General features: G+C 34.4%; 1 protein-coding gene across 1 annotated transcript in view; it reads left to right on the forward strand.

The window, feature by feature from the left end:
• The window catches only part of THSD7B (thrombospondin type 1 domain containing 7B), a 1,134,773-nt gene that overhangs the window by 139,987 nt on the left and 975,943 nt on the right, over window positions 1–18,843 (forward strand). Inside the window, exon 2 of the mRNA XM_074215070.1 lies at window positions 12,826–12,999. Within this exon, the coding sequence (XP_074071171.1) occupies window positions 12,861–12,999 (139 nt within the window). The 5' untranslated portion in view covers window positions 12,826–12,860. The remainder of the gene's footprint in view (window positions 1–12,825; window positions 13,000–18,843) is intronic.

The raw sequence follows: 18,843 nt of genomic DNA on the forward strand, positions 1-18,843 counted from the left end.
GGATGGAAATAGGATACTGTCATCAACCAATTTTATGTACTTTCAAATTTATGTATGATTTTTTTTGTTCTGACTTTCTTTTTTAATTAATATTTTTGTAATTTCAAGGAAAACAATTTCAATATATATATATATATATATATATATTTAAATTTTGAGTTCTAAATTCCTTCTCTTCTTTAAACAGTAAGCAATTTGTTATATGTTTTATATGTACAGTCATGCAATGCATATTTCCATATTAGTCATTCTGTAGGGGAAAAAACCCATTCATAAAAAACCCACACAGAAATAAGGTTAAAAAAATAGTAGACTTCATTATATAGTCAGATTCTATCAGTTCTTTCTCTTAAGGTGGAGAGCATTATCTTGGATCATTATATTGCCAAAAATAGCTAAGCCATTCACAGTTGATTATTGTAAAGTATTTACTATTATTGTATGCAGTGTTTTCCTACTTCTGTTTATTTCACTTTGCATAAATCCACATAGGTTTTTCCAAGTTTTTCTGAGAGCATCTCATACTATAAAATTATATAGTACAATGGTATTCCATCATAATTATATACCACAACTCGTTAGTTGCCAATATTGGATGAATTTTCAATATGTTTCTTGCCCCTACAAACAGCAGCTATACATATTTTTGTTCATTTAGGTCCTTTCCTTTTTTAAAAAAATCTCTTTGGATATATATATATATATATATATATATATATATATATATATATATATATATACCTAGCAATGATATTGTTGGGTTAAGGGTATATAAAGTTGTATAACCCTTTGAATATAGTTCTAAATTGCTCTCGATTATGGTTGGATCAACTCCATTTAACAGTGCATTTAGTGTCTCAATTTCCTTAAATCTCCTCCAACATTTATGATTTTTCTTTTCTCTCATATTAACCACTATGATAGGTGTGAAGTGGTCCCTCAGAGTTATTTTAATTTGTCTTTCACTGATCAGTGGTGAATTAGATTATTTTATAGGACTATAGATAGTTTTGATTTCTTCATCTGGATACTGAGTGTTCATATCCTTTGACCATTTATCAATTGGGAAATGATTCATATTTTTGTAATTTTAATCAGCTCTCTATGTATTTGAAAAATGAGGGCTTTATCAGGAAAAACTTGCTGCTGAGTTCCCCCCCCCCATTTTCTGCTTCCTTCTAATACTAGCTATATTGGTTTTATTTGTGCCAAAACCCTTTCAATTTTATGTAATCAAAATTATTCATTTTATATCCTGTAATACTCTATGTTTCTTATTTGGTCATATTTTGTCCTTTTCTATTGATTTTATCTTTTGGAATGTTGAGTGGATTGAATGTGTGGGTTTAGCTCTGAAATAATGAGATTTCACAACCCACTCAATCTCCTCAATCTCCTGGTCCTTTCACATTGTTAACTGTTCTTCTCTTCTCCTACATGCAAAACATCCTCATCTGTAATGGGCTGCCATCTTAAGAATGTGCACCTAAGTAGGTTTTGCGTCTTTCAAAATCCTCTTAATGAATATATCATACAAATTCAATGCAAGACCAACTTGTGATTGCATTATTGTGCCTCTTACATTTACCCACCTGTTGAAGTTTAATGGATTTAGGAATTAAGTTGCTTTCAGATTTTGTTATGTTAGAATCAGCATGGTCTCATGGATAAAGTTTGAGACTACTGGAGGGAAGGCCTTAGGACCTATTGATCATATGGAATCTTGGTCCAATTATTTAACCTTGGTGTCACTGTTGTTCTTTGAGGTTTCTCACTTATAAATTATAGATAATAATACCTGCCTTCTCCTTTGCTTTGCAATCTTGGTATGAATCATTAATGATTCTTTATTGGTTTTTGTTCTTTAGAATAAAGGTATAGATATCACACTGAAAAAGATTGCTTTGGGGCAATGCTATGGTTTGACTATTCCTTAAAATATTTGATACACTCATTCATTCATTTTAATGGTAGAAGAATAAAAACAGACATTTTTTATAATAACATCTCATTCATTATCTGTTGTCCTTACCCCCACCTCTAAATTTTCTCTCTTGAAGTTTGCTATTATTGTTGAGGGCATCATCATCATCATCATCATCCTCCCAGTCACCAGGATCACTTCATCAGTGTTAATCTTCAACTTCACATTCCTTCTATCAAATGCATTGCTAAGTCTTATCATATTTACTATCTAAACATTTCTAATATGCATTCCCTTATCTCAATTCACAGATACACACAATCTTAATTCATAATCTCTGGCCTTGATTATCATAGTAGCCCACTAATTCATTTCACACCTCCAGTCTTTCCCTATTCCAATCCATCCTGTGCACAGTCCCAAAGTAATATTCCTAAAGCAATAGTCTGCCCATATCACCCCCATCTTTAGTCAATAAGCTTCAGTGACCCCCTATTACCTCCAGAATAAAATATATACCTTTTGCTAAACAGATGTCTTATCTGTTTAGCATTTAAAGTTATTCTTACCCTCTCCCCCTTTAACCTTTCTTATGCGCTTGATTCTTTTCTATCCCCTCAGCAATCCATGTATACAAGGCAACTTTCTGGACCTTGCATATGACATTATAACTACTGGTCCTAGTACCTTTGCATTCACAACCCTCCATCCCAGGAATGTTCTCCCCTCACCTCTACCTCACAGTTTCCGTGATGTCCTTCACATCTCAACTTAAATCCTACCTTCTTCAGGAGGGTTTTCACAGTCTCCATTCTCCCCAGCCAACAAATGTCTTCCTCTTCGAGATTACTTTATATCTTTATATTACTTTATATCTACACATAGTTATCTTGTATATAGTTCTTTACATGTTATCTTCTCTGTTGGAACAAAAGCTCCTTGATGGCATGAACTTTAATATTTCTTATTTCAAAGACAGACCATATCAGTGTCATTTTTTGATCAAATAATTTTGATAATTCATAATGAAATTTGGGCTATCTTACTTGGCCATTGTTCTTGCATAGGGGAAATTAGAAACATTTTCCACATTTTGGGAATAATCTATTCAAGGTATAGGCACCCTCCAATAAAAGAGAGATCATGGTATACCAAATAGAACCCTGGTCTTTTCATCTATACATAATTCAAATACTATCTCATATACCCACTGAATGTGTGACCCTGGGAAAGTCACCTAATCACTCATTGCATTAATTTCCTCATTTGTAAAAATGAAGAAGTTGAATTTGATAGCTTCTAAGTTGGTAGTTCCAAACATATGATTGTATGATCATTATTCTATGGGTTTTTGTTGTATCAGTCAATTAAGGCAGTCTGGATCCACGATGTATATAGTAAGTGGAGTAGTGTGTGAATGAATCATCTTCATTGAGTCTTCTTTTTATGTACAATTACCATAAGATGGCACTACAGAGATATGCATGATTATATTTTCTTATCCATTCATTCAAGACCATTTTTTCCAGACTGAAAGAAATCTAGTGGTAGTATTTTTTTAGTACCTTTTAAATATTCAAGGGCTTCGATGCTAGGAATACATTTAAGGAGAAATGAAATGCATATAAAACATTTGGCATATTTTTCATAGTTCAAATACCCCTTAAATGATGGTGAAACAGAGGCTAGAAGGAGAAAATGTAGCTTTTAGTCTTTTCTGTGTTCATCAGTTTACAGATAAGCTTGCTAATGTATTTTGGAAGCTAGATTTACAGTATCTAAGTTGATTTGAAAACTTGGCGGTCTTTGTAATATAAATTATTCATTGTTACTGTGGATGGCACATGTTGTCTGTGTAATATTTTTTTTATTGTTAGCTCACTCAGTGTTATGCAAACAGAGATGTGGTATCTCCAATTTTTCTTGTTTTCTGTCATTTTATTTATAGTAAACCCTTGAACAACTTCTCAGATAATGAAGATGAGAATGACTATCAATCTTTTTTAGAGAACCTGTTTAGTCAGTGTGAGCTTTGGGGGAAAAGGATAACAAGGAGAGAAAAGGAGAGGGAATCAAGCTACTAAAAATATGTTGGAATGTGAATTTTTTTGGAGGTGTAGTTTGAGGTGATACCTGCTTCAGATGTCTGCCTTTCTCAGAAACAGGTTCACACTATCCACTGACACTTAGAATTAGTTTCCTATTACATAGCTCATGTGAGGTTCAATTAGGTAGAAGAGAGGAGGGTGTCTTGGAAAGATGAATGCCTAGTCCCCTCTTATACTTGTATGTAGAATGAGGCTTAATAATTAGGAGTCTTGTAAACTAATTAACATTATTGTTTAAAATTAGTTTTTCTTGTAGCAGTAATTTTTAGTAAAATTTAATAATTGTAGCACTTAAAATTTCACTAACTCTGCTGTCTTTGGATATTATCTCCAGGGGTACAGATTGCAGTTCCCCTATACCTTCTCATCATTTGCTATTCTTACTTGAATCCTCCAGGAAAGCTTCCAGTGGGAATTCTTCCTCTAGTTCCCTTAATATTTTCAGTGTAGGACATGAGTTATTTATTATCCCTGATTTTAGCTGCATGATCAATCTCTCTCCTTTTGGAATTCTACATATATTTATAATAAATTTTATACTCCATATTTTGTTCAATTAGTCATTTATAATTTGCTGTAGGTGTTTTTTCTCTTTAACCACAGTGCATCCCTTCATTGTTTTCTGTGTCACTTGCAAATTTGCTTCTCTGTAGGCTATGTTCTTCCATGCTTTGTAACCATATTACATCACTTAAAGGATATTAGTATTACAAAAAGGAGTTTTTATTTCAGGGAGAAATTGTTGACTGTCAAAAGTTCTAAGTTCATAGATCTGCTGAAACTTTTTCACAGACTTCTATACTTATAAACCTCGAATATATTATATCTTAATCATAAAAACAATTTGATATGTGTTAGAAAGAAGAGATGTATATCTTCCCAAAATCAAAAGTTTAAATTCAGCAACTCAATATTTAATAATCCTAAGAACATATAGTAGTTGGGGAAGAATATCCTATTTTCCAAAATTTTCTGGGAAAATTGGAAAGCATTTTGGTAGAAATTAGATTTAGCCCAACATCTTATGCCGTGTAACCTATTTTTCCAGCTATAGTTGAAGTCCAGTTGTTTTTTCAAAAATTTTCCAAATGTTTATTATCTCTCCCTTCCACTGCTCTCATCTATTAGAAAAAATAAAAACAAAACAAATAATAAAAAACATAAACTCTAGCAATAAATATTCATAGTCCAGAAAAGCAATTCTCATATTGTCTATGTATACATATTCATGTATAATGCTAGAGATGAAGTCCATCACTTCTAAAACTAAAAGTAGGTGACTAGATTCATCTTTAGTTCTTAGTATGTTTTATTTTTCATTATTCAGACTTTAAAAGTCTTTCATAGTTGTTTTTCCTCTAATCTAATCCAACGATCTCATATTATTGTATATCATGTGCCAAACAAGGCCTGTACTTGTTACCAGAGATACATTTAATATGACAGTGACTACCTTTAAGGAGATTGCAATGCAGTGGAGGTTGACAACACAGAAAAGGAGGTAAGAAAGTGGGGGAGAAAAGGAGGATGGAGGACACAAGGGGGTACCAGCTTGAGGTGGTGTTCAGAGCAGCAGATGCAAAGTGGAATGATCTGAGATTCCAGATCTGATTTCTATAAAGGAAAACACTGAGAGGAGATTGGTACTCTACTCTCCAATCTGAGGGGATAAGAGATGAAAGGAGGTGATGACAGTCAAGGTTAGAGTTTCCAACATGGTTATGATATTAGAAGTGATTAGCTTGACTTAAGAAGGGCATGGAGTTAAAACCAGACAGAGCAACAAATGCAAAGTGGACATTTTGTTGTCACTGTGTAGATTATTTTTCTAGTTCAGCTTACTTAACTTCATAAAAGATCATAAGGATCTTCATAGTATACATAATACCATACCATTATTTTCATATAATGTAATCCTTTTATTCCTTGATAAATGAGTACTCCTTTGCTTTCAGTCTGAGATTATTATAAAAAGAGCTGCTATGATACACATGCTTTGTTTTCCTCATTCCTTGATCTATTTTAGGTATAGACCTACTAGAATTATGTCAAGTCAAACATTATATTCAGTTTAGCAAATTTTTGGTCACAGTCTCAATTGTTTTCTAGAATGACTGGACAGATCCACCAATGATGCACTAGTGTACCTATTTTCCCATAACTCTGGAGGACTAACTGTTAACCAAACACGGGCTAGACACGATTACAAAAGAGAAAATGGACAATTTTATAGCAAGTAATTTGAAAAGTTTTTGCATTAACAAAATTAATACACCTAGCATGAGAAGGAAAGCGGTTTGTTGAAAATAAAACATTTTCAACAAATAACTTTAAGGACCTAATATTTAAGATATTTAGCTTAGCATCAGACATAAATAAGATTAAGAACCACTATCCAATTCCTGAAGGATTCAAGTAAGAATGGCAAATGATGAGTAGGTATAGGGGAACTGTAATCTATACCCCTTGAGATAATATCCAAAGACAGCAAGAGCTAGTGAAATTTTTAGGTGCTACAATTATTAAAGGATATATGTAAATACACACAGCATATAAACATACACATATATAGTATTTATATTTGTATTTATATATTTATATGTATGTATATATTTATGTGTATAAATATATATTCAATTTTCTAAGAAATAATGACAAATTATTAACTGTTATATGAAAAATTGCTTCAAAGATTTTTAAAAGTAGGCATACAATTTAGTATATAAATGTGGGTCATATATATGTAGGCAGTTTTAGTATATAAATGTAGATTTGATTTTACTAAACTCTAAATCATTTTTGTGCAAATAATTAATAATAATAATAATAATAATAATAATAATATGGGTTTTCCTTCCAATAATTCAATAATTTCTTCTTTTCAGTTTTCTTTAGAATTGGTTCTTTGGTAATCTGAAATTAATTTATACACAGTACAGGACTTTTTATGTGTGTATTTGATCTGGTGCACCCTCAGTGGTAGGGCCATTTTGGCTTCTTAATGCAGTTCACAGGTCTCTGAAGCACTGCAATTGACAGGGGAAGAAAGTTTGTTGTAAATATATTTACAGATAGTTTACATTTCCAATATGTTTATATTCATTTGTCTAATGTTAATTATAATATGCTTTTGAAATGATTTTAATTACTTGATCTCTTGCCAAACCTTTTTCTCCACTCAATTGCTTTTTACCATTTGGGGAGTAGGCAACACTGCACATACTGTTCCATAAGGCTCAAAAAGTTATTTTTATATTCTAAATCAGTTTTCCCTTGCTGACTCTTTTTTTCTTTTTTTTTCTTTTTCATGGAGATAAAATGTCTGCTGTCAAAGCAAGTTTCTAAATTCATTTGGCCTCTTTGTTGTGATAACTGCATTATATTAGTTAAATTTTAGTAGAAATTTTGCTACCTCCTATTTTTTCTTATCTAAAAAGATTAGATTGGAGTTCTTTTAGTTGTATACCATAGCTTATTGTGTTGATGTTTTCTATTTGCTTCCCTTGTAGCACTCAGTAGATAAATCCTTAAATTAATTAAGAGGAGAGTTTTTGCCTTAAGACTGTTTAGTAGAAATAGTCACTGGGACACAATGTTAATCCCATGAAAAATAGGCAATCTGTGAGTGTAGTGGGATGATCTACATGTTTATTGCTTTTGGTTTATATGACTAAGATGCATCATATTGATTGTCATATAGCTACTGAATGCTAGTGGCATTACTATTAATATGGAAAATGAAGTTTCTTGCTTTGGCTGAATCTACTTTCTGTATCTCATAAAATGACCTTCTCTTTCTTCCTCTACCTAGGCTGTCTGTCCTACATTATTGGAATGTTCTTTTTTCTCATCTCTAGTTCTTGGAGTATTTAATTTAGCTCTCATGCTACTATCTTTAAAAAAGTCTTTCTCTTGGGACAGCTAGGTGGCACAGTGAATAAAGCACCAGCTCTGAATTCAGAGGACCTGAGTTCAAATGCAGCCTCAGACATTTAATAATTTCCTAGCTGTGTGCCCAAGTCACTTAAGCCCATTGCCTTGTAAAAAACACACAAAAAAATAAAAAAAGTCTTTCTCTTTTCTCCTAAAGTTAATCTCTACCATTGAGTGAATAATATTTGTAGAGATGTTTAAACCCCCCCATCAGTAAAATATGTCTTTAAGATAAAAAAATCTGGCTTTAGTAATTGTATCCCAATTACCTGGCATAGTACCTCTCCATAAATGTTCTGTAATTGTTTAATGATTGCTTAATGAACTGACTCAAAAAAAAAAAAAAGAATTACAGAATTTTCTTTTCTGGAACTTCCAGTCTAGTGGGAGAGACAAACTATTTACACATTCAATCTCCGATCACTCTGACCAGAAATGAATTTCTTTTTTATAACTGATATTTTATTTTTCCAAATACATGTTATGAAAGTTTTTCAACATTCATCCATATTCCTATGAATATTTTTAAGTTACAAAATTGCCTTCCACCCTCCCTTCCCACCCTCCTCCTCTCAGTGGCGAACAGTCAGGTTATTATTGTACATACACATTTATGTGAAAAATGTTTACAGTTAGTCATTTTTTGGTATGAGGAATTAGAATTAAGGGAAAGAAAGAAATAAGGGATTTTTTTTTTAAAAGTGAATGTTGTATTTATCAGATTCTGTAGGATTTTTTCTGTTTGTTTTGTCTTGTTTTATTTTTCTTCCTCTGTATGGGTGATTTCTTTGAACTCATAGCATTGTTGTTTGTATTGCTCTTTTGATAGTTACCAGATGGCCTTTGGATCTCACTTGTGATCCTTGGTATTGTGTTTTTTAATTCTTTTGTAATGTATTACTTTTAACTTGTTACTTGAGTCACTTCCCTGATTTCATTGTTTCTTAGTTATAGACCTTTTCTTTTTATTTTCTCAGAATTAAAGAGAATGCCTTAAAAGTTTGTATGTTGGGGCAACTAGGTGGTGCAGTGGATAGAACACCAGACCTGGAGTCAGGAGGACCTGAGTTCAAATTGCGACCTCAGACACTTAATCATTACCTAGTTGTGTGGCCTTGGGCAAGCCACTTAACTCCATTGCCTTGCAAAAACCTAAAAAAAAAATGTTTATATGTTAGTCAAATATCTGTTAAATTAATTAATAAATAAGTTGATAGAGAAATAAACTGAAACTTGTATTTTTAAGGATCTGTGAGAATCTGGGAAACCCCACTAGAAACCAGAGGCATCAAACCTAGATTGAAACTTTATAGAGATCAGATGGCCGCTGTCGTGGAAAGGGGATAGAGATGATAGGGTGGTAGAAAAATGTGGAAATCAAAAGATGAGTATTAAAAACTAGCTTTACATTAATTGGGAAAAATTTTTTAAAAGAAAGAGATAATAAAAAAGAAAAGAAAGTCCACAGAGAAGTGTCAGTGTTCAACTTTCTAAATTAAATGTGATAAATGAATATGGAACAGATCTAGGGATGCACTGATAATTGTTTAACAAAGCTGGGATTTGAACCCAGATCCCCATACTCCAAAGCTAACTTTCTTTCCATTGCTGGAGCATTTTACATACCCTAATGATAGGGATTACTCATAATTAAGAGGGAGGAGACATCATCAATACCATTCTTGAGGACAGCCCATTAACAGCCCCTCCCCCTTCCCCAAAGCAATACTTTTTTTACAATTTCTTGTGCTAAATATATATGAGGATAAAAAGAATTCTCTTAACTGGCATGATAAGATGAAGAACAGAAGAATTATATATTACAAACATGGTAATTCAACTTCAAGAAATCTCACTTAGTTGTGTTATACCGATCAATAATGACCAGCAGCTTTGGAAAAAGATGCATTTGTTTCTGTAAAGGTTCTGTTAGCCTTCAATATTACAATATAATAGTCACTGAAAACTGCTTATTTCTGAAAACTGAAGGACTCTTTTACTTTATTGAGCATAATTAACTTGATTATATGTCCTAGTAGAAAGGAATATCATCCTCAAGTCATTTTCTTTTGGCTATAGAAAATGTTTTTTTTGTCTATTTTTAAATTTATTTTTGTTTTATGAGCTGGACAAGGTAGCATGTTTTAATGTGCAATAGAAAATTGGACAAATAGCCAGGAGATCTGGTTTAAATAATATTTAAGCACTAGTTAGATGATCACAGTAATTTAACTCTTCCCAACCTCTATTCCCTAATCTGAATTCTCTTTCTTAGGTTTATTATAAGAAAAAAATACTTTCTAAACCTCAAATTATTTCAGATGCATTTTTTCCTACAAAAATGAATGTATATTTATTATTGATTGAATTTTATATCTGTGTAAAGCATGCACATACATGATTGCATATAGTCTCTTTTGCAAAATTTAAAGTTATGAGAAGACTTTTCAAATGAGATAGTATAACAACCTCAATATGGGACTGATTTAAGAAGAGGTAAAAAAAAAAATAAAAAGTATTTCCACCAACTGTTCCCTCATTTTCACATCATGTCGGTAACAAGCAATATCCATCTCCTCTCAAACTGATGCAAAGATGAACTGCTTTCTCTATTCTCAGATGTGTTTTAGCACTGACTCACACTTTCATGGCTGCAAATATGGATGAGACAATTATTGAATATTTTAGTTTAAAAGTCCTCTCATTATCAGCAGAGTTGGAAGAAAAACTATATTACATCCATTTTAGCATTTAAAAATCTATATGTTGAATTTTTTTAAAGTCAACAGAGTGGAGAGGTTCTGCTAAGTAATTAAGAATGGCAGGTGGAATATTTGAAAACAATATTTGTTGATAATTGCCTTGTAGGTTATGGGGGACTGATCTCATTCAATCTCTTACTAAAGGAGTAACCTTATAACTCAATTCATTTTTCTCAACCTCCATTTCTTTATGGGTAAAACATATAATTCTTTGATGACTTTAGGTTTCTTGTGAGTTAGCTGTTCTGCTCTGTTTATAACTATAAATGTAATTTATTAATATAATTCTATTAATATTTTGAAGATTAATTTATTACTAAAATTCACTTCTGCTACTTCATTAAGATGCACAGACCATGATAGGAGACTACAACCTGTGTCCAGTCTTACTAAATTGGAAAGCCTGCAACTATAGACCCAGTCTGACTACACGATGGAAAGAGTCATAACTAGTTTGTCTGAGGATAATGGATTTTTTTGTCTTTAATCATTCTTGGGGGCTCTTTACTAAGTTATAGAAGGGTTTTACTAGTGAAAGACGGGTCCATATAAACAAAATCACAGATTCTATATTGTATTAAAATAAACTCCTTATAAGGAATTGTCTGCATTGTGGTACCCTGAACAAAAGAAATCTATGAAAATGGTGTAGTTTTTGTCAGATTCCTGAAATTGCAGACAATGACTACTGCAAAAAAATAAATAAATTGCATATGCTCTATCAAGTATTAAAACTTATCATTTAAAATAAGGACACATATTTTTATTCATTTATACATATCAGTCAGAAAACATTTAGTAAATACCTAATATGTGGTCAGAACCTATGCTAAGTGCTATAGATAGGAAAAAAAGGCAAACAATAGTCACTGCTCTCAAGGGACTGATAGCCTAATGGGGAGGGAGACAATCTGTAATTACATATGTGTGTGTGCATATGTGTATAAATATATTAATTATATTAATATTAAAACTTAACAGGGAAAATAGGAGGCAGAAATGGAGAAAAGAGAATTCTTGGCACACTAGGACTCTAGGAAATGGCCAGAATGCCTAGATTTTGGAGATGGTACAAGAAACTCTAAAGAGGAAAGTGTCACTGGACATTGTCACAATAGGTTAAATTTGGGGAGTGAGAAAGGAGGAAATGAGGATGCAGCACAGTTGGTGAACCTGGGTGACCAGGATCATGATGGTTCCTCAGCATTAATAGGGACATTGGAAGGGGGTGGGAGCAGGGTGGGGTTTCTTGGGAGGGAAAATAATGAGCTCAGTTTTGGACAAGAGGAGTTTAAGATGTTTCTAATCCATACATTTAAAGATAGGTGGTTGGAGATTCTCACACACACACACACACACACACACACACACACACACATAAACACAAACTTTCACATAAAGACAATGTTATATATTGGTTACAGAGATGACTTCAGATCCAGGAAGATTTGGGTTTTATTATCACTTCGAACAAATCCTGCCTATAGGATCCTGGGTAGGATAGTATCTTGTACTTAAGGCAACTGCCTAGATGTTGGTGTAGATGTGTTTTGTTAGAGGAAGCTCCTTATAGGCAACTTCTTTCTCTAATAAACTCACAAGGGTAGCCAGGTGATGCAGTGCATAGGGCACTGGCTTTGGAGTCAGGAGGATGGAAGTTTGAAACCAGCCTCAGACAGCTCACATCCAGGGCCATCTCTAGTTATCCTGATTCATATCCGGCCACTGGACCCAGATGGCTCCAGAGGAGAAAGTGAGACTGGTGACTTAGGACAGTCCCCTTATCTCAAATCCAATTCATATGCTTGTGATGGCATCACCTCCCTGATGTCGTGATCTTTTTTGGAAAACGGACAAATATTATTAAAAGTACAAGCTTAGTGTCTATTCCTGTATTTTTTCAATTAACTTACATGTAAGTGGGAAAAAATTTGAAAAAATTATATTTGAACCTCTAGTACTTAACTTACAAACTGCTGAGATAGAGATTTTCTCTAAAGGCACACACACACACACACACATATACACACACACAAATATGTCTTTATCTTATCTTGTATTTTTCTGATAATTTCATATCTTTCTTTCTTTATTATAGGAATAGGGAAAACAAGAGGCCCAAAAATCTGAAGAATGTTTCCAAGAGTCAATTTGGTTGTCACACACTGGATTTGGAAGAGCATGAGAACATCTTATCTTTTTCTTTCTTTCATACTGCTCCTTACAAGTCATTTGGAAGGCAAAAAGGATAATCAATTCATCTGGAAACCAGGTAGGAAGGCTCATGCTATTCCTTTTTTCAAATTTCTTTCTACGCCCCACTTTTATTAATATGTCAAAAATGGCCAGATTCTGTTTTTAATTTTGCAATAGTGTTATATCTCCAGGGGGAAAATTAGGTCATTTGATCTTCAAATGAGTACAATTATTGTGGCCATCGCAAAAACATCCATTTATCCTTTGCTGTTTCCTCTTTTCCACTCCAATCCAGAAGTGATACCTTTTCTGAATTTTCAGATTGCTATCAAGCAAAATTATTATTTCCATAGATACATCTCTTTTTTTTGTCAAGACTTTCCATATTTCTCTACACAGAATCAACCTTTTCTTGCAAAAATGACATCTGAATTTAGCTGACAACCTCTTGCTAAAAATGCTTTGGATCAGTATTGCATATTTCTATTAGAGAATACTCTAGCTAGATATTTATTATTGAATGCTTTCCAGTAGACTCTCCATATTATCAAGTTTTGCTAATTGAAGAATTTTTCTTTTAGCATTTCTTATTAGTTATCTCTCTTGAGAGATGAATTGTAACATCGTTTTTTGAGATGATTAGTTTTAACATTTGCATGGTTTTTATCTTTACATATGAGTAAGGTCTTTTAAAAGTTATTTTGAATATAAAGGGAAGAAGGCCCATATCTGTATTCTGGAATAAAGTAATTAATTTATTAATGTAAAAAATTCATTAACATTTTACTGGCTTTCTAGTGATTGAGGAAGCCCAAACAACTTAGTTACTTGAGCTTCTTTTACTTTCTTAGATTTTCATTTGTTTAAAGTTTCTTTATCATATCTATTCTCTTTTTTTTAATAATATATGTATATAATACATGACTTTGAAATTAAGAATGTAATAAGTATCAGGTCTATGGTTCCTGAGTTTTGGTCTTTATGTCATAGTTCATAAATTAAATAGTATATAAACTTATTTTGTCACCATGGAAATATTCATGAAAGCAATATTTTTAACATTTAAATGACTTTGCAAAAATAAAAGACTGAATTATGCTTTAAAGTATATTAACTGCTAACCAAGCACCATTAAAGATACAATCTGGAAGAAATTTAATTGCATTTAAACCCTTATAAATTAATTTAATTGTCGACTGTGATATCTAATTAGTGATTTGCATATTTTCTCACAGTAGTTTCCACAGCTTTGCAAACAATTCTAAAAGTAGAGTATTGCCTGACTGTGAATGCTGCTGTTTTGTTTAAATTATAATAGACTGAACATCTTATTAAATGTAAAATTATAAGCATGTGTATGTCTGTTAAAAAGTGACATGACATGATGCTTTCTTCCCCCCTCTACTAAAATTTTCCATAGTGGTTGTGTAACTCACAGAATGTGGGAGTGGAACCCAAGTCCTGGTGGTTTCCTCACTGTTCTGGATACCAGGTCACCTGGCAGTTCTGGGCTAACATAAATAAGTTAAGAACAAATTATGTTCACATATTTAATTAGAGTCTTGAGAGAAGGTCACCTGGTCACAGACACTGCTTCTGTGGAATAACAGATAGATACCACGCTGGTCTTCTAGAGAGTGAGGGCACTAAACTATCTGGGTTATCCAAATCTGTCCAAGATCCCATTGTCCTCTTTGTAGAGAGTTTTTGTAAGTTCTCTTTGGCAAACTATTTTAAATTGATATTTTATTTTATTTTTCCAGTTATATGTTATGAAAGTTTTTCAACATTCATCCCTATACATAATTTTAAGTTACATCATTTCCTTCCACCCTATGCTCCATGCAAATATTATCTCATTTGTTCCAACATCAGTAATATTGGAAGGTAGGTGCTATTAGTATTTCTATTTTTACAGATAAGGAAACTGGGGCAACCTGAGTTTGAATAGCTTTCCAATGATTGTGTAGCTAGAAAATGTTTGATGCTGGATTTGAACTTGTCTTCTTTATTTCAGGCCAGAAACTTTATCCATTGTATCGTGATCACACAACTAAGGTCAGAACTAGATTTTGGACCCAGACTCTCAAGTTCAGTATCAATATATCTAAAATATATTAAAATATTTTGGATCCTTGAAATATTGGATTCTGCTTCTGCTGAAACTTATTGAAGAATTAAAATTAATTTAAAATCTGAAATATAAATAGGAGATGTTAAGGAAACACATGGAATTAACTTTGAGAGAGAATGTATCTAAATATACAAAATTAGGTATAAGAACAAAGAGGAAGAGTTTAGTTCCATAGCTCCTAAATATATTTGGGTCTTTCCTTCCTTTTCTTTCCCTTTCCTTAGACCTATGCTATCTTTTTTTTCATATTATGTAATTTTATTATCTCTTATATTTATTTTGTTCTCTTAAGGATATGATTTCTCTCTCAACACATTCAATTTAGATCAGTGTATACCATGGAAACAATGTAAAGACTAACAGACTGCCTTCTGTGGTGGGGGGGTAGGGGGAGGGAATTAAAATTAGGGGAAGGGGCGGCTAGTTGGCTCAGTAGATAAAAAAAAACCTAAAAAAAACCCCTAAAGAAAAATTAGGGGAAAATTGTAAAATTCAAAAATAGTCAGAAATAATTTGCCTTTGATGTAACTGGCTTCTTTTATAATTCAATGTATTTTATTTTCTACATTTATTTATTCACTTAATGATGTAATTGGGATTAAGTGACTTACTCAGGGACTTATAGCTGGGAAAAGTCTGAGATGTATTTAAACTCAGGTCCTAACTCCAGGCCTGGTGCTCTACCACTGTGTCACCCAGTTGTCTCTGATTTTCTGTTCTAAGAAGGGGTCTGTATCACAAGACTGCTGCCAGCTGGGCAGAGTGGACAAAGGCATGGTCTCAGAGGAGGGAGACTCTGGGGTCCATTTCTGCCTACCACATACCTTCCCTTTTCAGGGCTGGAGGAAAACACTCTAAGAAGAAGCCTTAAGACAAAAAACACTGGGGATCTCCTGTGGCATCATGAGCTTTCACATCAGGCCTTTCCGACTCAAATGAAATTACAAAGTGATGGATGTCATGCCTTCCTCACCCCACCTCATCCCTCATTCCCCAGGACTTTTTTCTATGTATCTTTAAATTTATTTTATTCTCATTTTGTACAAATGTTTTTTTTTACATTAATAAAATATTCTTGTTTACAAGTAAACAAAATACCCCTCCTCCCACATGAATATAGCTAAACTTGTTTGGGCGAAAAAAGTAAAGGGGAGAGAAGAAAATTAAAATACAAAAATAATAATATTTTAGGTATGGCCAGGTGGCGCAATGAACGAAGCACCAGCCCTGGAGCCCTGGAGCCACGAGCACCTGAGTCCATATCCAGCCTCATAAACCCAACAATCACCCAGCCATGTGACATGCAAGCCACCCGATCCCCACTGCCCTGCAAAAACCAAAAAAAAAAAGAAAGAAAAAAAGACCCAAAATAAAATAAAATAGTAATAATAGTAGGGGTGGCTGGGTGGCAGACAGAGCATTGGCCCTTGAGCCAGGAGCACCTGGGTCCAAATCCGGCCCCAGACACCCAAAGATCACCCCGCTATGTGGCCCCAGCAGGCCATCCAGCACCACTTGCCCTGCACCCTCCCCCAAATAATCATAACAAAAAATGTGCTTGAGTCTTTGTTCCAACACCAACAACTCTGTCATGGGTGCATCTCATTCTTTATGATAAGTCCATCACAAAAGTTATTTCCATATTTTTCCACTGTTGCCATTGCTGATCGCAACTCCCTCCTTTCTTATTTCTCCACTACCATGTATTATATTTTCTCTCTCCTTTCACTATGACTCTGCTGTAGGGTCGCTGAGTGGCACAGCAGACAGATCCCTGGTCCCGGGGTCAAGAAGCCCTGAGCCCCCATGCCACCCCTTAGGCCCAGAATCCACCTGGCCCTGTAGTCCTGGGCAGGCCTTCCATTCCCAGCCCCTTGCAAGAAGTAAGAAAGAAAATGTGTTATATGTGGCCACTCTCCCCCCATGGTCCATCCTCTCCTCCTTTATTCACATCCCCACCCCTTCTCCCTGCTCCCTGCCTCCTTCTTACTCCAGATGTCTATACCCCATTGAGTATATTTGCTGTTTCCTCTCCTAGCCATCTCTGATGAGAGCAAAGTTTCCCTCATTCCCCCTTGCCTCCCCCCTTCCATATCATTGCAATAGCTCATTGTAATTAAAAAAACTTATGTGAAATATCTTGGACTATTCCCCCCTCTCCTTTTTCTTTCTCCCATTCCATTTCCCTTTTTTTTCTATTGACTCCATTTTTACACCATATTTTATCTTTGAATTCAGCTTTCTCCTGTACTTCAACTATAAAATCTCTCTCTACCTGCTCTATTAACTGAGAAGGTTCATATGAGTATTATCAGTGTCATTTTTCTATGCAGGAATACATGCAGTTCATCCTCATTAAGTCCCTCATATTTCCCCCCCTCTCCTCCAATCTCCATGCTTCACCTGAGTCCTGTATCTGAAGAGCAAACCTTCTGTTCAGCTCTGGCCATTCCAAAAGGAACCTTCGAAATTCCCCTGGTTCATTGAAAGTCCATCTTTTTCCCTGGAAGAGGACATTCAGCCTTGCTGGGTAGTTCATTCTTGGCTGCATTCTAAGCTCTTTTGCCTTCTGGTATATTGTATTCCAATCCCTATGAGCCTCCAATGTAGCTGTTGCTAAGTCCTTTGTGATCCTGACTGCAGCTCTATGATATTTGAACTGTGTCCTTCTGGCTGCTTGTAATATTTTCTCTTTGACTTGGGAGTTCTGGAAGTTGGCTATAATATTCCTAGGGGTTGGTTTTTTGGGATCTCTTTCTCTGGGGGATTGGTGGATTCTCTCCATTTCTATTTTGCCCTCTGCTTCTAGAATATGAGGGCAACTTTCCTGTAGTAATTCTTTGAAAATGATGTCAAGGCTCTTTTCCTGATCATGACTTTCAGGTATTCCAATAATTTTTAAATTATATTTCCTAAGTCTGTTTTCCATATCAGTTGTTTTTTCAATGAGATGTTTCACATTTTCTTCTAATTTTTCATTTTTTTTTGTTTTGAAGTATTGATTCCTGATTTCTGTTAAATTCATCAATCTCCCTGAATTCTATTTTTGTCTGAAGGATTTGTTCTCCTCAGAGAGTTTTCTTATCTCTTTTTCCATCTGGCCAATTTTGCTTTTTAAAGCATTCTTCTCCTCAATAACTTTTTTGAACTGTTCTATCCATTTGATCTAAGCTGGTTGTTAGCATGCTATTTTCTTCAGCATATTTTTGGATTTCCTTGACTAAGCTGCTGACTTCATTTTCATGTTTTTCCTGCATCTCTCTCCTTTCTTTTCCCAGTTTTTCTTCCAACTCCCTCATTTGATTTTCAAAGTCTTTTTTGAGCTCTGTCATAGCCTGAGCCCAGTTTCTGTTTTTCTTAGAGTCTTTAGATGCAGGAGCTTGTGCTTCCTCATCTTCAGACTGAGTATTTTGGTCCTTCTTGGGCTCATTTGCAAAATATTTCTCAATAGTCTTCTTTTTGTTTCTCTGCTTACTCATTTTCCCAGCCTGGGCCTGGTTTGGGGTGTTTCTTGAGCTTTTGGGACACTCTCACAAGGGTCTCTGTGTATGAGGCTCTGTCCTCCCTCCTTGTCTGTGAATGACCATAAGTGCCCCACTCTGCCACGGGGCTGAGGTGGGGGGGGGCTGCTGTTCTATGGGGGGGCCTAGACTGCTATCAGGACCTGAATGTGGTCAGAGCCCCAGAGTCCTGTTCCAGAGGCAGAGGACAGAGCTCTGCAGTCTCTCTTCACTCCCCTCCCTCAGCTCAATGGGCTCATGCCCTGGGGGCTTCTGCTTACCAGCT

This window comes from Macrotis lagotis, chromosome 1 (assembly GCF_037893015.1).
Source record: "Macrotis lagotis isolate mMagLag1 chromosome 1, bilby.v1.9.chrom.fasta, whole genome shotgun sequence".
Lineage (NCBI taxonomy): Eukaryota > Metazoa > Chordata > Mammalia > Peramelemorphia > Peramelidae > Macrotis > Macrotis lagotis.